At 50.0% G+C, this 21,153-nt stretch overlaps 2 protein-coding genes across 4 annotated transcripts; both read right to left on the minus strand.

The window, feature by feature from the left end:
* Nucleotides 1-339: 339 nt before the first annotated feature.
* TARM1 (T cell-interacting, activating receptor on myeloid cells 1) lies at nucleotides 340-9,935 on the minus strand. The gene is given in 7 exon segments (XM_088830690.1): nucleotides 340-500; nucleotides 1,529-1,604; nucleotides 1,607-1,668; nucleotides 3,565-3,861; nucleotides 4,164-4,454; nucleotides 4,584-4,619; nucleotides 9,803-9,935. Coding segments are annotated over 7 exon segments (957 nt in total). The 5' UTR covers nucleotides 9,837-9,935.
* Nucleotides 9,387-20,601, minus strand: OSCAR (osteoclast associated Ig-like receptor). Of its 3 annotated transcripts, XM_088830435.1 has the most exons (6): nucleotides 20,503-20,601; nucleotides 19,673-19,705; nucleotides 18,296-18,365; nucleotides 16,834-17,009; nucleotides 15,321-15,711; nucleotides 15,084-15,285 (listed from the first exon to the last, which is right to left on the minus strand). In XM_088830435.1, the coding sequence occupies exons 1-6, from the start codon at nucleotides 20,537-20,539 to the stop codon at nucleotides 15,219-15,221; spliced, it is 774 nt and encodes a 257-aa protein (XP_088686561.1). In that variant the 5' UTR covers nucleotides 20,540-20,601; the 3' UTR covers nucleotides 15,084-15,218. The 3 variants fall into 3 exon arrangements, with proteins under 3 accessions (XP_055266664.1, XP_088686561.1, XP_088686560.1); XM_055410689.2 differs by lacking the exon at nucleotides 18,296-18,365 and having other exon boundaries at nucleotides 9,387-15,106; nucleotides 15,430-15,711; nucleotides 16,834-17,196; XM_088830434.1 differs by lacking the exon at nucleotides 18,296-18,365 and having other exon boundaries at nucleotides 16,834-17,196.
* Between the last annotated feature and the right edge of the window lie 552 nt (nucleotides 20,602-21,153).

The raw sequence follows: 21,153 nt of genomic DNA on the forward strand, positions 1-21,153 counted from the left end.
GGGAGGTGCGCAGATAATAAGGAGAATTGCCGGATCATTTTGCAACACATGCAAGTACCCATTCGTTATGTCGTAAAACCTATTCGTTATGTCATAAAACTAAAACTAATGTAATATTATATATTAGTTATAACTTGATTTAAACACTTGGCAGTTTGGCCTTCCAAGCAGTCACAGAATATATTCTGTTATCATTCCAGCAGTCTACTAAATATTTATCACCTTAATCATATTTGCTATCAACTCAAGAGGAGAATCTAGCAGTTCTAGGATCCCTAAGGAGCAACAGGAAGGGAGAAATGGTGGGAAAACAGGAAACCTAGACATTAGAGGTCTGCATCAACCACAGATGAATATCAAAAAAGGCAGTGATATAAAGACAAAAACAGAATCCACGTAGAAGGTGACGAAGGTGACCACCAGCATCAGGACGGTGCGGGCGGCTCTGCTCTCCGGGGGCATCTGTGGTGTCCAGTGCGGGTGTGGATATACTGCGCCCTCTGGTGGTGACCATACAGGAGAAGCGCCAGGGAGCCACTGGACCAGACCATGGGGCCAATAAACACGGCATCAGAGACGGACCACAAGTACAGATAGGTGAACGGACTGACGGGTGGATGCACGGATAGAGGGCAGAGCAGGATGGATAGACAGATGACAGATAAAGAGATCTAATGATGGATAGTAGAACAGGATGGATGAATAGATGGTAGATAAAGGGATGGACTGACGGGTGGATGCACGGATAGAGGGCAGAGCAGGATGGATAGACAGATGACAGATAAAGAGAGGGAATGGTGGTTGGATGATAGAACAGCATGGATGAATAGGTGATAGATAAAGGGATGGACTGACGGGTGGATGCATGGACAGATGGCAGAGCAGGATGGATGGATGATAGATAAATAGATGCATAGAGCCATGGAGGCTGTGTCCTTGAGATGTGTGTGTTTAACTCTAGGTGAACAATACTTCTCACTTAAAAGAAATTCTTGAGAAGAAGGAAACACACGTTTATTTGCAATCTGAGGAAAGAGCCCCCACTGCCCAGTCCCCGCCGGGGCCTCTCCCTCATCATCCACTCCTTGCCACAAGTTCTCCCTTCCTTCTCCGCTGGGAAGACCTTCACTTAGGGCTCTGCTCTCCAGTTCAGCATAAGTCATTCCACGGGCCTCTCCAGCTCTGGGGACCTGGGATCCTTCATCCTGAAGGTAAGCAGGGAGAAAAGGAGCTAGTATTGTAGGAAAATTTGACTGTAGAGAGTCAGCCACCATCAGAACTTCCCTGGGGGTCCAGTGGCTAAGACCCCCACACTCCCAAAGCAGGGGGCCTAGGTTCGATCCCTGGTCAGGGAACTAGAGTCCCCCTGGCCTTAACTAAAGGTCCCAAGGGTCACAACTGAGACCCAGTGCAGACACATAAGTGCATTTTTAAAGAATAAGTTCTATGGCAGACTATGGGGAGTGAAAACCCCTGTGTCACCATAGCAGCCCGTGAAAAGAGGTGTTCAGGACTGTTTTGCTTTTACCTGACTCCCCGCCGACGCGCCTCTGCCTCCACCAGGCTTCGAGCAGGAAAGCCCCCACGATAACCATAATTACCGCGCGGCTAGAGCTAGTCTGATGTGGCTCCCCGTGCTGTAATCCGAGCTTATGGAAGGCGGAGAAGCTAAAAGAGAGGAGTGGATCAGCGCGGCCCACGCAAGGGTGCCATCTGCCCAGTGTGACTCCCATACAGCCGCCCGGTTTTCCCGGACAGCTGTCAGCTGCACCGACACTGAAGTTTTAATCATGGAAAAATAAACATTGCAGTGGTCAGCCTGCCTCCTCTGTGCTTTATATTCCCTCTGCGTTGTCATTTGTCTTTCACTTATTTCTTATTTCTTAAAATATTTATTTGGCTGTGTTACATCTTAGTTGCTGGGTGTAGGATCCAGGGAACCAAGTCCAGCCCCCGGCGTTGGGACTGCAGAGTGTTAGCCACTGGCCCACCAGGGAAGTCTCCATTTATTTGTTCTTTATCATATTTCCACTTTCCCACATTTCCTTTTTCCCCTTCTACCTCCATGAATCAGGAATTAAGACACGTGGGCTCAATCCCTGGATCAGGAAGATTCCCCTGGAGAAGAAAACGGCATCCCACTCCAGTACTGGTGCCTGGAGAATCCCATGGACAGAGGAGCCTAGCAGGCTACACTCCATGAGGTCGAAAAGAGTCAAACATGACTGAAGTGACTTCAAACACACAGCCTTAGGAACAACTCTAAAAACCGAAGTTGCTCCACAAAGCACCGAAATAATTCAGCAGCTTCATCTGCTTCCCCCTCCATCGCACAGACCTTCATGCCGGCAGTGAGTCTTTCTAACTGAGCTTAGTGGCCCAGCATCTGGACCTTGGAGGATCTCTGCTTCAGCCAAGAAGGGCTCCAGCCTGGCGCTGGTCTTGGTTCCTAAGAGAATCTGTGTTCGTGTCTTCCCCCTACACATCCCAGTCAGTGCCAAGCTCTTTAAACCATCACCAGCAGTGCTTTCTGCAGGCAAAAGCCACCGGGGGAAATGTGTAATGACACTACCTTGCTCAGTAAGCCCTCTCCCCATCTTGGGGTTGAGCACGCAGACCCTGACTTCTAATCATAAACATTCACATGGGACTTCCCTGATGGCCCAGTGGCTAGAACTCTGCCCTCCCAATGCAGGGGGCCCGAGTGTGATCCCCGATCAGGGAACTGGATCCCACACGCTGCAACGAGAGATCCTGTGTGGCCGCAACCAAGACCCAGTGAAGCCAAACAAACAAATAAAAACAAATGTTTAAAGAGAGAGAGAGAAGTTGGCAACGCTGAGAAAAGGAAAGCCTGTAGCATTCAGTGGAACGAAATTCTGCCAGGAAGCAAAATCATCTCAGACAAATTCAAACAGTAAGTGACCCGAGACATGGAAAGAAATTGCATCCGTTCCTCTAAATTGAGAAATCACCACGTTCTGAGATAAACAACAACAGAAACTGCTCTTGAGACTAAAATCAAGATCACCAGGGTAAACCAAACTTTAAGAGAGGCAAGCATGGTAGAAGGAATTCTGAGGATGGTGGGTTTGATCGCTTTGAAGAAAAGCAGGAGAAATGACCAAGAATGTACAACAAAAAGGAGTAGAAAGCAGGAAAGCAAAGACATTAAAAAGAGGGGAGAGTGTGGACTCCCTGGTGGTCGGGGGTTAAAGACCCGCCCTGCGATGCAGGGGACGCGGCTTCCATCCCCGGTCCGGGAGGATCCCACATTCCGTGGAGCCACTCAGCCCACGCGCCTCAGTTACTGAACCGGAGCCCCCAAGAGCCTGTGCCCCACACCGAGAGGAGCCACTGCAGTGAGAAGGCTGCGCACTGCGGCAGAGCCCAGCCCGTGCGACTAGGGAAAGCTCGGGGGCAGCAACGAAGACCCAGTGCTGCCAAAGGTGAATGAATGGTCAGCTCAAAAAAAGAGCTGCAAGTGGAGCGGAAACGAGAGCCACGGAGTAAGTCAGGCACCGACGTCAAGGAAAAAAGCCCTCAAGTCGCGCAGAACCTTACCCGCCACCCGGCTCTCAAGGCGAGGACTGGCCTGCGAGGCCAGGAAAGGGGCCCTGGCCTGGCAGTGCACGCAGCTGTAGCTGCCGCTGTAGCCGGCGCGCACGTTCCGCAGGGAGAAGTCGGTCTCCCGCCCCGCCGGCGCCCGGACCTGCACGGGCGCGGCGCTTCCTGCCTTGAGCAGGGCGAACAGGGCCGTCCCCCGCTCCGTGGCCGGCCTCTGGCACTGCAGGGTCACCTCGTGTCCTTCGGTCACTGCGCCCCTTCGGTGGGCTTGGAGGGAAGGTCTCCGGAGATAGCCTGTGAGGGAAGGCGGACTCTGAGGTCACGGAGAGGGGAGCCTGGGGCGCCCCGCTTGCCCCGTTCTCCCGGCAGGGGCTTCCTGTGGGACGTGCGAATGACCTCGTGCTCTTTCTGCCTGACTCCAACAGGGAGGTTTTTCCCTCCTGCAAGCGCTGGATCAAACCAGGGCATCACCTCTGTCCCTGCCTCTCTCCATCTCCCCTCCCAGCAGCCCTGGAGGGGAGACCCCTCTCCGGCTCCGTCCGCTCCCTCCCTCGTCCCCTGGCCCCGGGGTCCGTCCTCCCCGGGCGCCCCCTCACCCGTCACCAGCAGCAGCAGGGCGTCACTGGGCCGGGAGCTCACGCGGGGGTCCCCGCTCCTGCGGTATTCGCAGGTGTACTCTCCCGCGTGGCTGGACTTTACATCGGGGAGATGGAACTCGGCCCGGGCCTCTGCGGAGTCGGGGGACTGGACCATCTCCCAGACGCGCCCCGCCTTCCGGAGGGCGAAGCTGGCGGCCCCGGTGGGAGCCCCGCATCGCAGCGTCACGGAGCTCCGGGCGGGGACCACCTAGCTGGGCCAGGCCCTGAGGGAGGGCTTGGGAAGCGCCTCTGGAAGGAAGCGGGTCTCAGGTCTGGGGGCGCCCCACCCAGCTGCTCTCGGGAAGCCCATGAGCAGGGAAGGGGAAAATGGGGGTCCCTGCGGGGGAGGATCAGGAGGGGCCATGGAGAACCACTCACCTGCTCTTCCTCCGTCTGCTTGGCCGACACACAGCCCTGCAGGGAATGAGCACAAACGCCAGCCTGGAGCCCGCCTCGGCATCTCCTGGCCCCCAGGGGCCGTCCTGGGGCTCCCGCCCGCGCCCGCGGGAGCGAGCACGTCCCCAGCTGGACCCTGGGCCCTGCTCCGCTCCCAGCTCCCCCGCTCCGACCTCAGGGCTCCTCGAGGGCTGCGCTCACCCCGCAAGGCCCTTGGACCTTTCTCGGCTCGGCGGAATTCCCCCAGCCTCTCGCCCTTTCCTCCCACCTGAGCCACGCCTAGTTTGACTCGTCTCTCTCCCTCTGGCTGTGCTGCCGCTGGGCTCCTAGCCCCACGGACATAGCAAGCAAACTTACGGGGACCAAAGGTGAAAGAGAGGGAGGGATAAATCATGAGCTTGGGGTGAGCAGGGTCACACCGCTGTACATAGAGTAAGCGACAAGGACGTACTGAACAGCACAACGAGCTCTTTTCAATGTCTTGGAATAACCAGTGAGGGAAAAGCATCTGAAAACCATGCATATGTGTGTGTACACGCACACTACGTTCATGCCTGGCTGCGGCAGATACAGGTTTACCTGAGTGCTAACGTCTCTTTAGAACTAACATCAAGCCTGTTTTCTAACATTATTAGAAGAGAGAGATTGATGGAACTCAACGGATGTTGCTTAGGTCTGTGTGGCTAAGAGATTTCCTCTTTTCACCCCTGTGTGGACTAAACAATTCTGTGTCTTTGCAATGAAAGGGGGAAGTTACCAAGCCTTTGTGCTACAACTGCACGAGTCAATCAAAAATATTATGTTTCGTGTTTTGAAAAAAGCAGAAAAGTGAATACCCAAAAGGTGAGACGACCCAAATATCCATTAAAAGATTGATGGACTGCAAAAATGAGGCACAGACACGTAATGGAATACTGTTCAGCCGTGAAAATGATGAAGTTCTGATACACGCTGCGGCACGGATGGACCTTGAAAACATTAGGCTGAGTGAGACTTGCCAGACACGCGAAAAAACAAATACTGTTATGACTCCACTTAAATCAAGCACCTAGAGCAGGCAACTTCATGGAGACAGAAAGCACAGTAGGAGTCACCAGGGGCTGGAGAGAAAGAGGAGACAGGTTACTGGTCACCAAGTACAGAGTTTATGTCGGGGATGATGAAAGAGTGGGGCTGATGCTTTGCACAACGTTGTGAATGCCCGGAATACCACTGAAATACATACTTGCAAATGGTTGAAAGGAGAAGGTTTTACAAATTTAAAGGTTAAAAGATCTCTGGAAGCAATTGTTAATGGAATCAATGTCTAACCAGGTCAGAGGGGACTGGATGATAAAAGGAATAATAAACGTTGAATTCCCCCTCAGTCCAGTTGTTAAGAGTTCAAACTTCCACTGCAGGGAGCACTGGTTCAATCCCTGGTCAGGGAGCTAGGATGCCACAAGCTGCCCTGCATGGCTGGAAAAAGAAAAGGAATAAAAAACATAAAAAAGTAGTACTTGGATTTCCCTGGTGATCCAGTGGTTAAGAATCCTCCTGCCAGCACTATTTATAATAGCAACGACATGGAAGCAACCTAGATGTCCATTCGCAGACGAATGGATAAGAAAGCTGTGATACATATACACAATGGAATATTACTCAGCTATTAAAAAGAATGCATTTGAATCAGTTCTAATGAGGTGGATGAAACTGGAGTCTATTATACAGAGTAAAGTAAATCAGAAAGAAAAACGCCAATACAGTGTATTAATGCATATATATGGAATTTAGAAAGATGGTAATGATGACCCTACATGCAAGACAGCAAAAGAGACGCAGATGTGAAGAACCGACTTTTGGACTCTGTGGGAGAAGGCGAGGGTGGGGTGATGAGAGAATAGCATTGAAACATGTATATTACCATATGCGAAACAGATCGCCAGTCCAGGGCGGATGTACCGGGACAGTTCTGAGGGAGGGGGTTCAGGATGGGGGACACATGCGCACTCATGACTGATTCAGGTCAATGTGTGGTAATTAGCATCCAGTTAAAAAAAAAAAAGAATCCTCCTGCCAGTGCAGGGGACATGGCCTCGATCCCTGGTCCAGGAAGATCCCGCGTGCTGGGGGCGACTAAGGCCGTGTGCCGTGACTACTGAGCCCGCCCCCCACAACAAGAGAAGCTACTGCAACGAGGACCTGTGTGCCACACGAGAGAGTAGCCCCCGCTCGCGGCGGCTAGAGAGAGCCCACACGCAGCAGCACAGACATAACGCAGACAAAAACCTAAAAATTAATTAATTAAAAAATTGGCACTTACTGAGCATGGACTATGTGTGTTATCTGGACGGAAGTTCGTGACATTGTACAGGAGGCAGGGACCAAGACCATCCCCATGGAAAAGAAATGCAAAAAAGCAAAATGGCTGTCTGAGGAAGCCTTACAAATAGCTGTGAAAAGAAGAGAAGTGAAAAGCAAAGGAGAAAAGGAAAGATATAAGCATCTGAATGCAGAGTTCCATAGAATAGCAAGGAGAGATAAGAAAGCCTTCCTCAGCGATCAATGCAAAGAAATAGAGGAAAACAACAGAATAGGAAAAACAAGAGATCTTTTCAAGAAAATTAAAGATATCAAGGAACATTTCATGCAAAGATGGGCTCGATAAAGGACAGAAATGGTATGGACCTGACAGAAGCAGAAGATATTAAGAAAAGGTGGCAAGAATACACAGAAGAACTGTACAAAAAAGATCTTCACGATGAAGATAATCACGATGGCGTGATCACTGACCTAGAGCCAGACATCTTGGAATGTGAAGTCAAGTGGGCCTTAGAGAGCATCACTACGAACAAAGCTAGTGGAGGTGATGGAATTCCAGTTGAGCTATTTCAGATCCTGAAAGATGATGCTGTGAAAGTGCTGCACTCAATATGCCAGCAAAACTGGAAAAGCAGTGGCCACAGGACTGGAAAAGGTCAGTCTTCATTCCAATCCCAAAGAAAAGCAATGCCAAAGAATGCTCAAACTACCGCACAATTGCACTCATCTCACACACTAGTAAAGTCATGCTCAAAATTCTCCAAGCCAGGCTTCAGCAATATGTGAACCATGAACTTCCAGATGTCCAAGCTGGTTTTAGAAAAGGCAGAGGAACCAGAGATCAAATAGCCAACATCTGCTGGATCATGGAGAAAGCAAGAGAATTCCAGAAAAACATCTATTTCTGCTTCATTGACTATGCCAAAGCCTTTGACTGTGTGGATCACAATAAACTGTAGAAAATTCTGAAAGAGATGGGAATACCAGACCACCTGACCTGCCTGTTGAGAAACCTGTATGCAGGTCAGGAAGCAACAGTCAGAACTGGTCATGGAACAACAGACTGGTTCCAGATAGGAAAAGGAGTGCGTCAAGGTTGTATATTGTCACCCTGCTTATTTAACTTTTATGCAGAGTACATCATGAGGAACGCTGGGTTGGAAGAAGCACCAGCTAGAATCAAGATTGCCGGGAGAAATATCAATAACCTCAGATATGCAGATGACACCACCCTTATGGCAGAAAGTGAAGAGGAACTCAAAAGCCTCTTGATGAAAGTGAAAGAGGAGAGTGAAAAGTTTGGCTTGAAGCTCAACATTCAGAAAACAAAGATCATGGCATCTGGTCCCATCACTTCATGGGAAATAGATGGAAAAACAGTGGAAACAGTGTCAGACTTTATTTTTTTGGGCTCTAAAATCACTGCAGATGCTGATTGCAGCCATGAAATTAAAAGATGCTTACTCCTTGGAAGGAAAGTTATGACCAACCTAGAGAGCATATTGAAAAGCAGAGACATTACTTTGCCAACCAAGGTCCGTCTAGTCAAGGTTATGGTTTTTCCCGTGGTCATGTATGGATGTGAGAGTTGGACTGTGAAGAAAGCTGAGGGCCAAAGAATTGATGCTTTTGAACTGTGGTGCTGGAGAAGACTCTTGAGAGTCCCTTGGACTGCAAGGAGACCCAACCAGTCCATTCTAAAGGAGATGAGTCCTAGGTGTTCATTGGAAGGACAGATGCTAAAGTTGAAACTCCAATACTTTGGCCACCTCATGCAAAGAGTTGACTCAGTGGAAAAGAGTGTGATGGTGGGAGGGATTGGGGGTGGGAGGAGACGGGGACGACAGAGAATGAGAGAATGAGATGGCTGGATGGCACATCACCGACTCGATGGACATGAGTTTGAGTGAACTCCGGGAGTTGGTGATGCACAGGGAGGCCTGGTGTGCTGTGGTTCATGGGGTCGCGGAGAGTCGGACACGACTGAGCGACTGAACTGAACTGAACTGAACTGATGTGTGTTATGTCATGCTTGTGCTATGCTGTGTTAGTCGCTCAGTCGTGTCTGACTCTTTGTGACCCCATGGACTATATGTAGCCTACCAAGCTCCTCCATCCATGGGATTAACCCAGCAAGAACACTGGAGTGGGTTGCCATTTCCTTCTCCAGGGGAATCTTCCCAACCCAAGGATCAAACACGTGTCTCCTGAGGTTCCTGCCTTGGCAGGCGGATTCTTTACTACTGAGCCATCTGGGAAGCCTTGTTAATTGGCTATACCCCAAATCAAAATAAGTAGATTCTTTAAAAAAGAAAAAAAGAATCCCTGCATGACAGCGTGCCATAAGCACTCTCATATTGCCTTTGATGATATCAACAAGAAGTCTATTTGAAACTAGCCTCCAATGTATCTTGATCATGGCTGATTGCCTTTCTAATAAAGGAATCGTGTATTTCAGGCTCAGAAACTTGACATGAAACAGTACACAGTTAGCATCTTCTCACGTTTATTATCTCGCTCCATTTTTCTTATAGTTACCTTCCATGTGACGCTGGACTTCTATTCATGGTATTGATATAGAGGCTCTAACTTATATATTTTTATGTAAGCAAAACAGTGTGACTCAGTCTTAAGAAAAACAGAAAGCCAGAAAAAAAGAAAAGCACAAAGCCTATAAAGTTCAGGCATTCGGCAAACATCCCAAACAAAGTTGGGACAAGAGCAGTTCCGGGGTGTTAAACACTGGTTTAGAGGGAACGTGCATATTGCACTCCAGTTTCCAAGACATGATATGTGCTCAGTCACTAAAGGTGATGTCATTTCTCTCTCCAAGCCCAATGTAAACTTCTCACCAGTTACCTTATTTCTGTGTTCTCCATGTGCAGCCCTGTGAGACTTACTGAAGCAGAGGAGGAGAAGTAGTTTGGAGAGCATCGTAGCATGTCAGCTTGGCCAGGGATCCTTCTTTGGTTTTGCAGCCACAGAGAGGGGAAAAGCTGGAGTGACCAGTGCCTCACCGCCCCTACTCCAGAGTGAGGGCAGTAACAGTTTTCTTGGGCAGTGCAGTTCCCTCTTCCCACACCTTCCGGAAATGTGTTGAGGATGCCGATTGCAACATGTTTCTTGCACAACAACTTGGTTCACAGGAAATGCTCACCTGTCTCGGGCACATTTCAGGCTTCAAATAGGTAGCCCGCCAGATGCCTTAGGCATGAGCCTGAAGGATTCCTGAAGAGGTGAAGGCACTTCGCCTTTGAGGATATTGGAAATCCCAGGCAAGCATCAATTGGTGGGTGGACATGCCCACTGGCTAAGAACTAAGGGCTGTTGTCAAATGATTTCACAAACCGTGACAATGAGAATTCAGTTGACAAGGTAGACTCCTAGCACCTCGCTGGCGGTCCAGTGGTTAGGATGCATTCTCACTGCTGGAGTCCCCCACAGGCTGTTTTGGTGACCCTAGAGTTTAAATTAAATCATGTATAGGCCAAAAAGGCTTCCCCATACCTCAATATGTGAACATTTCTTCCATCCTTTCCCCCTTTTAGTTGTGACTCCGTTCATAGGAACCATTGATAATCAACATATTTTCCCAACATTGCCAGAGTGGCTCTTTTTTCTGCCTGCTCTGGGCCCAGCCATCTCCGATGCTAGGCCTCCTTTTTGTTTATATATTGCCTAGTTGTCCACATTGAGGGAAGTTTCATCAGATATCATGAACAGGCTCAGAGGTATGCTAACAGAGAAATGTTTTATAGGCTGTTCATTTTATCATCTATCCCCAGTGTCACACAAGCACTGCACATGTGCTTTAAGTGGTAAACTTAAAGCCAGGAGTGTTACACATCATGAGCAGTTACACTGCGTGACAGCTTTATTGGGCAATTTTCCCATCCTGAACATTGGGGTCAGAAGTAGGATGAGAAACAAAGCAATTACTTTCCATCAGCAGTCTCTGTTATCAGAATCAGATCAATATTCTAGGAGAACTCTGCTTTCTTAACAGAGACAAAATAAACAAGTTCAGCCTTGCATCAGTTTACTGTTAATAACGACATTCATAAACCTAATTAAATTCAGTCTAATCTTAATCCTGACAACATACAAAATTCTTTCCTCAAAGTCCCTTTTTCATAAATCTTTTATCATTTTCTGGATCCAAACGACTTTGTTCTGTATTTTCTCATCCAGAAACAAACAGCTGTAGCACAAAATAATTATCATCTTTTTCCACCAAAAATACCTCTGTTCCTTATCCTTTCTCTTCGCCAACAACAAATGTTCTACTTGTTTTACACACAGAAATGTTTCCCTTATCATTTTTACATATCACAATTTTTAACCCTTGGAACCGTAACAAAACCAAGTGATTGAAATGATACACCAGCATTTTCTGATTGCAGACCTAAGGATATATTTCATACATCTAAAAGTATACATTTTTCACAGCATAATTTTTCTTTAATGGTGCATCATGCATGTTTAATCGACCCAAACATCTTTAGTTTCCCTCTTGGTCTTACGAGAAGACAAAAGTAGGTAAATTTAGATCTGTTTGATTTGTAAGCACTTATATTTTTTAAGGCCAATTAAATACAGCCCCTCTACAAATTAACCTCAGCAATATTATCTAATGGTAAAAACACATATTGAGACATACAAACCTCCAGACAAACAGAGATCTCTTTGCTTCATCTTTTTTACAATTATTGAATTAGGTATTGCAAGTAAACTTATCAATTTATGGATAATAGAATAGTCAAATTTACATTCTCAGTTTTAAAAGGCTTCTATCTTTTCTTTTTCCTTGACTGAAGATTTATATTTAACCCAAGGCTGAAGATCCAGGCAAAGTGGACTGTGTTTGTATTTCAAGGACATGATAAGCATTAACTTCAAATTTTCTCCCAGGCATATTTTTGCTTTCCCAGGGTCTGATAAAATAGTTTTATCAAACTAGACTTCTATAACTGCATATGCAAAAAGAACTGGTTTTCTGGAATTTCAAGAGTTTCATCTTAACCAATCTTCTCTGAAGTCTGAAGAATACTGATGCCATACATTGTCCAAAAAAAATCATTTTTTTGGTCATAATTTCACAGCTAAAATTTTTCTTAATGAATTGAACCTGAATTTCCCATTTTGTATAAGGCAGCAAGCATACCAGTTACACAAATGGAACACACACACACACATCAAACGACAGATCACTCATAAACTCGCTCCGAGGGTGACCAGTAGAGTCCCAAACAAACATGTCCCCAAAACTGTCCTCAATGGTAGATGTCAGAACCGACTGGCAAAACGCCCAAATGACACTCAGCACTCACAAACAGCCCTCAACAGCCGACAGGTGTCAGAACCAATTGGCAAGAATGCCCAAATAGCACTTCCTGCTCACAAACGGTCCTCGATGTCAGACAGACATCAGAACCAATGGGCAAAAATGCCCAAATGGCAGTCGGTGCTCACAAACGATCATCAACCTCAGACACAGGTCAGAACCAACTGGCAAAGTGCCCAAATAGCACCTTGTGTCCCAAACAGTTCTCAACACCAGACACACATCAGAACCAACTGGCAAGAATGCCCAAAGAGCGCTAGCACTCACAAATGGGAAGGCTGTCCATGTGCACAGTGGTGGGCTTATCAGGTCTTAGAGCTCGTCAGCTCGTCCCTAATACAAGTTTCCATCCCACCAAAAAAGCCAGTTAAGTTGGCAGCCAGTGCCAAACAGGGGAGAAATAGGGAGTATCCTCAAAGCAAAAGGTTTTGGCAGCTGCTGGGAACATACCACAAATCTACTTGGGGCTAGCCAACCACTGAGCAGCAGGTCAATACACTGTTGTGGCCACAGCTCTCCCCTAGAAGACCGAGGAGAGCCAGGTGCTATGAAAGCCCAGGAGGCAGCAATAGCCAGCTCCGCCGTACTGGGCGCCAACATCTGTTACCGAAAGGAATTTGTGGATCCAGCTGCTCAAAGCCGATTGATAAACAGGCCAGGTTGGTGGAAAGGAACATTCGCCTTATTTCAGATGCCGGCAACTGAGCGGAGAGGGTGAGGGACATCTGTTCAAAGGCCGGCTCCCCCGTCCCCCCCCCCGCCGCTGACAAGCAGGGGCTGATAGCTCTTATAGACAGACTTGGGGTGGGGGTGGGGGCTACATGCAGAAACAGTACAGTCATCTCTAAAAGTTATCTTCAAGCTGGTCATCAGTGGTCTGACCAGCATCATCTTGGTTGTTTTAGGTACAGTTAATCTTCAGTTCCAGGGTGCGTTTGTTCCCAAGTCTTTGCGGTCAGTTCTCAGAATTGTGGCAGCTCGTGTCCTGGGTAGAGTCTGGCCACCACGTAGTTACCTTCTCCACCTGGAGCTTCACCTGCCGGTGAAACGAAGTGTCCTCAACTATGCTTACTGACACTGTGATTATTGTTAGGTCTCCTTTCGACTGTTTTCCTTTGTTTTCACATGTTCTCATTTCTCTGATGAAACTTACTCTTTGACTAACGTTTTCTGCAGACAAAAAGCAGGCAGAGGACATGGAGGCAGGGCAATGACCATACGGTCCTGCTGCGTTTCAGTTCTTCACGTGCTGGGGACAAGCTATTGCTTGACTTGGGCGGTCCCCGGCATTTTTGGCACCAAGGACCGATTTCGTGGAAGATTGTTTTTTGACAGACTGAGGGGGGAGACGGTTTCAGGATGGTTCAAGTGCATTCCGTGTACTGTGCACTTTATTAATATTACATCAGCTCCACCTCAGATCGTCAGGCATTAGATCCCACGGGGTAGGGACCCCTGCTTTAATTCTCTCTGGAATTGACATGGGAGATGTTTTTAGTTTCTCCTTTCACAGGTGCAATCTCAGGAGGATCTGCAGGTTGTTCAAAGCTATCCACCCAGTGAGCGCTGGGGCTGTGGCTGTTTAATATCAACAAAAAAAAAAGGAAGTCATCCTCTTCTCCATAAAGTCCGAAGAGAGAAAGGAGAAGTTGGGAATTTTAATAAAAACAGAAGAGGATGTGTCCCACCAAAATTAGGCGTAAATCAAGAACACATGAGTGAGTGGTTAAGCCTTGCTTAGGAGCGGAAAATGTGTGTGTACGCACGAGAAAGGCATCAGACTGCCAGATAAAATGTGAATTACATTAATAAACTTGGGAGAAACTATGGGAGTAGCCAGGGCTTCCGGAAGGGAGAGTTTAGGGTCCAGGTCAACGGTCCACTGTGCAGGCCACTGGCTGTTGTCTGAGCAACCGACCCTGCCTCTTACTGATAAGGAGGGTTCCGGAAAATAGCCGTGAGCACAGGAATCTGTAATCGGAGAAGAAATTCCGCAGGGTCAGAACTTGGTCTTCCTCTGGGGAGGATCTGAGTGGCACTTAGGAAATGGTTTGCTTGGCTACATAGAGTGATGTCATGAGGAGAATGATAGTGACTCGTTTAAAAGGTGAGCTGGAGGGACTTCTCTGGTGGTCCAGTGGCTAAGACTGCATACTCCAATGCAGGGAGCTCAGGTTTGATCCCTGGTCAGGGAACTAGATCTCACATGCCACAACCAAGACCCATAGCAGGCAAATAAAAAATATATATGTTAATAATAAAAAAAATGAAAGGTGAGTTGGAGCTTGAACAAGGGGAAAACAACAATCACAACTAGCATTTTGCTTGGCCCTGCGAGTCTGAGAGAAGCAGCTCTTATACAGGAGCTGACATTTATTGAGCACTGTCCATGTAACCCTAATCAAGTATGTCCAATGCTTCCGTTTTACCGCCAGGGCAGCCGAGGCTGGGAAGTGTCGCTTTCCTAATATCCCACAAGGAGTGAGTATTGGCACTGGGATTCAATCTCAGGTCTTACTGGTTAGGAAGGCTTAACCACCACAGTGCCTTCTACTGATCTGGGAGGTCCTGGAGAGATGACCCAGAAGGAAGATCCAGGGCCCGGTGCAAGGTCATTATTACTCGGGAAGCTGGGCTGTGGGGCTACCGGCAGGGCTGGTCCAACCATGGGATCCCAGCGTCTTCTCCTTCCTCTCTGGGAAATCTTCTCTGCCCTCCCGGGCTCAGGCCTAGACGTTGCCGGAGGCGCGATTCTGGCTGTGCCAGTCGAAAACGACCAGCGCGCCCAGAGAGATGAGAACCAGGCCCGCCAGCCCCAGGCGGAGGACGTTGCCCTGGGTGTAGTCCGAGGCGCCCGAGCCTGCGGGGCCAGCAAGGCAGAGAGGCGGTCAGCGTCCCCGTCAGACCCGCATCTCCGCCCGTCCTCTGGGTCTCTAACCTGCAGAGCGGAGCTGAGAACGCAACTTCCAGCCTCAACCTTGCAGGGGCTGCGTGGGAGCAGGGCTGCGACCCCCGGGTCCGAGGAGGAGGGGCGGGGGCCTGGCCCCCGGGTCTAAGCGGGGAGGGGCGGGGGCCTGGCCCCCGGGTCTGGGGGAGCAGGTGTGCGGTCTGGGCCCCCGGGTCTGGGGCGGAGGGGCCGGGGGCCTGCACCCCCGGGTGTGGGGCGGAGGGCCGGCCGCTCACCGTCGGCGCGGACCACCAGCGGCTCGCTGCGCGCCGACAGCACGTAGGGGGCGGAGGGCGTGTGGTAGTAGCAGCTGTAGGTGCCGGGCGCGCGCGCGCCGAGCAGCGGGAAGTCGGCCCAGGGCTGCTCCGCGTCCCGGTACTGCAGCGGGGCCGCCTCGCCCTCGCGGTACAGTGCGAAGCTCATGCCCCGCAGGCGGCCGGCGCAGCGCAGGCTCACGTTGGCCCCGGGCGCCACCACCGGCGCGGGCAGCGCCACCAGCGACGGGCGCGGCAGCTCGTCTGCGGGACGAGCGGGTGGGAGGGTCGGGGTCCGCCTTCTCCCTGCCCTCTGCTCCCCCCACCCCCGCCTCATGCTCTCTCTTCCTCTCTTCTCGCCCCCTCCCCTCCCCTCCCCTCCCCTGCCCCCACCCCGTCCTTCCTCTTTCCACTCCTTCCCCGCCCCTCCCCCTCCCCTCCACCCTTCCTCCCCCTCCCCTTCCCTCCCCCACCCTCCCCCTTCCTTCCCCCTCCCCGCCCCCACCCTTCCCTCCCCCTCCCCTCCCTCTTTCCACTCCTCCCCCGCCCCTCCCCCTTCCTCCCCCTCCCCCTCCCCTCCCCCCTTCCTCCCCCTCCCCTTCCCTCCCCCACCCTCCCCCTCCCCGCCCCCACCCTCCCCTCCCCCTCCCCTCCCTCTTTCCACTCCTCCCCTATCCTCCAGTCCCGTGCAGAGTCTGCCGCCCTGGGCCCGCGTCCCTGTCTCTCCGGCCCCATGTGCCACCTCCCTCTCCCTCCCTCTCCCCCTCACTGTCCCTGTGCTCACTAAAACGCTCTCTTTTTAGCCTCCATGTTTCACTCCTCCGTGGGGCTCAGAGGCTGTGTCTCTCTCTCCCAGGGTTTCTCCGTTTCTTAGGGGATCTTAGTTCTCCCACCAGGGACTGAACCTGTACCCTCGGCAGTCAATGCTTGGAAAGCTAACCACTGGACCACGGGAGATTCCCGTTGGCGACATTTTTGGATAAGTCTGGATGATCCTTTGAAGGTGGGTGTTGGGGGGATTGTACTGTCCTGAACACAGGGTGTGTTATGACATCTCTGGCCTCGAACCCATGTGAGGCCAGTAGCCCACCCTTCCCTGGTCAGGACAAGCGGAAATGTCTCCAGATATTGCCAGACTGGGGGCGGGGGGGGGGCGCGTATAATCACCCGACTGAGAATTCTCTCTCTGTGTCTCCGTGTAGCTCTTTGAGTCTGTGTCGCTGTGCGCGTATAATCACCCGACCGAGAATTCTCTCTGTGTGTCTCCGTGTAGCTCTTTGAGTCTGTGTCGCTGTGCAAGCCCCTCTCCATACACACACGGAGCCCTCCTTGCCCCTCCATACCACCTGTGCCGCTTCTCCACACGCCGCTCCCCCGGGACCTCACCTGTCACCAGCAGTTCCAGGACATCACTGGGGTGGGACCAGCCATCTGGCCCCCAGCCTCGCCTCCAGTAGCAGCAGTGATAACTGCCCCCCTGGGCTGGGGTCACCTCCTCCAGAAAGAACTCCGCCAGTTCCGAAGATGCATCCCAGTGAATCACAGCAGTGAGCTCTGCAGACCTGAAGAGTGCAAACCTCCAGGCGGGCTGGGGTGCCTTGCACCTCAAGGTGACATTGACCCCGGGGGTCACAACTGCAGCGGGCTGAGCGTCCAGCCACGGCCTGGGGTTGGAGGCTGGGGAGACTGAGTAAATGTAGCTGCCTGGGTCCTCGGACTTCTTAGGAGCCCAAGGAGATGAGCGGGCAGCTGGAGTAGGAGGAGAAGTTCCTTGAGAATCACTGCTCCTTTCTCAGCCTCAGATCCCTGCTCCTAAAATAGGGGAGACACTGGACCCCAACCAAGGCTTTCAAAACCGGCTGCACGTCGGAGGAGCGAGGCATCGACTCCTGTTTTAAACATCACTTCAAGGGATTGGATCCCAGAAATCTGCGAACCCAAATTGCCCTCCAGAGTACTTGTAACATCTTTGACACATTTCAACAGTTGCCCAAACTTGCCATCTATCTAGGGGAAAAAATTGTTGGATCCCTACCTCACACCATTCCCTCGAGCAAATTCCAGATTAATGTAAAGAATTACATGAGCTTCTTAAAAAGCTATAAAAGTATCAGAAGAAAATATAGGAAAATGTATTTGTCTTTGGGGTTGAAAAGGCTGTCTCAAAATGTAAAATGAAAAATTCAGAAGGGACAATGTTCATTAATGTGGCCGCTTCAACCTTTTAAAGCTGTATGTGAGAAAAGACGTGTAAATGAAGCTAGAAGACAAGTGACAGCACGGTCAGAAATGGCTTGTTCATAAATCACATTGACGAAGAGTGTAGAGGGACTTTCCTGGGGGTCCAGTGGGTAAGACTTTGCCTTCCAACACAGGGTTCAGTCACTGGTGGAGGAGTTAAATCCCACATGGCTCGTGGCCAAAAACAAACCAACCATAAAGCAGAAGCAATATGGTAACAAATTCAATAAAGACTTAAAAAAAATGGTCCATATCAAAAAAAAGTGTAAAAAGAAATCCTAGAGCCAATTCAGCTGAAAGTTGGGCAAAACATATAAACAGGCAATTCACGGAGGAGGAAGTCCAGTTGACCAAAACACATCTAGGGATTGCGATGTGAAAGTCACTCCACAGTAATACTCTTTTTTAAAAAATTAAAACAATAGACATTTTTGCCTCTCAGGGGTTGTCAAAAATTTAAATACTGGTTAACATTGTGTTTGGGAGAATATATAGTAAAACAGGGGCTTAAGTGCACTTTTGAGACAGCAGTTTGTCAGTTTCTATCAAGATACACAAAGGATATGACCAGCCACTCAGTAAGTCCACCCTAGACAAATGCACTTACATGAACATGAAAAGTTCACACTGCGATGCGCACTGCAGCGATGAATGTGAGGGTAAACGCTGGAGGCAACCTAAATACACATCAGGAGAACCAACTAAACTAGAAGCCCGCCCTACAATGGTGAATGCTAGATTTTAAGCAATTTTTTAAAAGAGAGAGGGAAGAGTAGAACCATCTATAATGACATGGAAATGTCTGCAACAGCAGTTACAAAGTGAAAAATGGAAGGTGCAGAGCAGTGTGAGTCACGAAGTACCAGTTTTGCTTTGGGGGAAAAAAGAAGCACAGAAACACATGTGTGTGTTTGAATGCATGGAAACGTTTTATAAAGATCCAGAGATTATATAAGGAAGATGAGGAAAGGGAAGACAGCAACTGCTATATGTCCTTTAATAGTAATTAATGGGGGTTTTCGGGCTTGCTGTGTGGCAAGCGGACCCTTACCGGACCTGGGAGCGAACCCATCCATGCTCCCTGTAGTGGGAGCACGGAGTCTCAACAGTGGACAACCAGGGAAGTCTGATGATAATTAACTTTTAAAATCATGAATATATGTTAGTTTTAGCATTTAAAACTTTAAAAATTGATAACTAAGGTATTAATGGTTTTCCAGGCGACTCTTATTTGGCGTGTAGTTGGGGGAAAGTTGAGAGGAAGAAGAACTCTCCCTCATCAGAAACCCTGGAAAGAAACCCAGAGTCATCTCAGGGCGGAGAACCACACTTTCCAAATGGGGGAATAATAATGGGCTTTGCCAGAGATCCTATTTCCTGAGCCCCACACTTCACCAAGCTCTGAGCCAAGAGTCCTACACGTGTGATTTTGTTAAATCCTCACAGCAGCCCATTTTACAGAGTAGAAAACTGAGTCTTAGCACGCAGTGGTTTGTTCAAGGTCATAAATGAATATGATGGTGAACCCGGGGTTCCTGTTTAGGTCTTATTCACGCCAATGTGCATGACCTTCCCTACTTCTCTACACTGGTCACTAAAGTGAATACGGGGACTTCCCTGGTGGCACAGTGGGTAAGAATCTGCTTGCCGGTGCAGGGGACACTGGTTCGACCCCTGGTTTGGAAAGATCTCACATGCGACGAGGCAACCAAGCCCACACACCTAGGGCTTGTGCGCGGCAACAAGAGAAGCCACGGCAGTGAGACGCCTGTGGCCACAACTAGAGAAAATACACGCACAGCAACCACGATCCAGTGCAGCAAAAAGTAAATGAAGAAAAGTGAGGGAGGAAGGGAGGAGGGAAAGCGAGAAGAGAGGAGAGGGAAGTCAGGAAATCTGGGCTGAGGGTGGGCACCAAAATAAAGGCAGAGTAGTTGGAAATGGGATGTCAGAAACACGTGGGGGAACGGGGGGTGTTACTCACCAGCTGGAGTGGCTTCTGCGTGACACACCAGCCCTATAGAGGGTCAGGGGGGCTTGGTCTTGTCAGAGCCTTCACCTGCTCCCAGCCCCACCTCACTGCGTGCCCAGGAATCTAAGTCCCCAGGCTCTTTTTCCTCTGAGAAACAGGAATCTTGCCCAATTCCTCCTCTCTCAGCAGCCATGAATTCAGACTTCCAATCCCCACTTATCTCGCAGACCAAAAGTCTGGACCCAGGTGATTCCCTGGCGGTCCAGTGGCTACAGCTAAGCGTTCTCCCTGCCAATGACTGGGGTTCAATCCCCAGTCTGGGGAACTAAACTCCCACACGCCATGCCACACGGCCAGAAAAACAAAATGAAGCCTAGACCCAAATCCCTCCTTCCTCTACACCCAAGCATTCAGGTGCTTGGACTCCCCATTTTTTCAGGGGATGATAATCTGAGTGCACAGTTTTCCTCTCTGGGGTGCGGGGATCTGGGCCCACAGTTTCCCCCTTTCCCAGGGACCCAGATATCTCAGCTTTCATCCCTCTGTTACATCAGGATTTAGGAATGGACAGTCCCCGTTCCCAGGAATTCAGGTCCCTAAGCCCTCTCTTGCCTCAAGATCTAGGGCATCCTGCTCCCCAGCTTCCTTCTCTCCCAGGAACCCAGGAATTTGGACCCCTGTGTCCTCTTACCTTAGGATCCAGGGGTCTGAGCCCACATCCCATTATTTTAACCTAGAATTCCCTCTGAGCCCTCAGCTAGTGCCTCTTGATCACTCCCCACCTGCCCTCAGGGAGACCCCAACCCAGCCAGGGACCCAGGGGGAAGGGCGTGGTGTCTCACAGAGAGTCAGCAGCTGCAGGCTCAGCACCCCCGCCATAGTGGGCAGTTCTCAGTTGGAGCGGGAAGAGCAGCCCGGGCTCAGCCGTGCCTGGTCACCTACCGGGAAATGAGGCAACTTCAGAAAATCAGAGCCCAGCTCAGGGAAGGGAGGAGGAGCGAGGTGGGGGCCCCTGGGTAATCGTGTCATAGCCTTACAGTGCTGTGGAAAAAGTCGGGAGAGTGGGCAGTCATCACTGCTGTGTTCATTAGGCTAGAAAAAAAAAGAAGAAAAGCTAGCACCTATTATGCCTCAGACCCGGTGCTGAACGTTTTGGGGCGGGCGGGGGCACAGAGGAGAGTCAGGCCCCGTTATTGTTCTCCAGTAGCTCCCAGCCTGCTGTCAGGAAAGCCACATCCTGACCAGGTTAGGTAAAATGAAACGAAAAGATGTGCGCTAGAATGGGGGGTCTTCCGTGGTAGCTCAGACAGCAAAGAATCTGCCTGCAATGCAGGAGACCTGGGTTCCATCCTTGGGTAGGGAAGATTCCCCTGGAGAAGGGGATGGCAACCCGCTCCAGTAGTCTTGCCTGGAGAACTCCGTGGACAGAGGAGCCAGGGGGGGTCTACAGTCCATGGGGTCGCAAAGAGTTGAACGTGACTGAGCTACTAACA

The sequence above is a fragment of the Moschus berezovskii genome, chromosome 22 (assembly GCF_049115385.1).
Source record: "Moschus berezovskii isolate FMDL1 chromosome 22, NW_MosBer_1.0, whole genome shotgun sequence".
Taxonomy (NCBI): Eukaryota; Metazoa; Chordata; class Mammalia; order Artiodactyla; family Moschidae; genus Moschus; species Moschus berezovskii.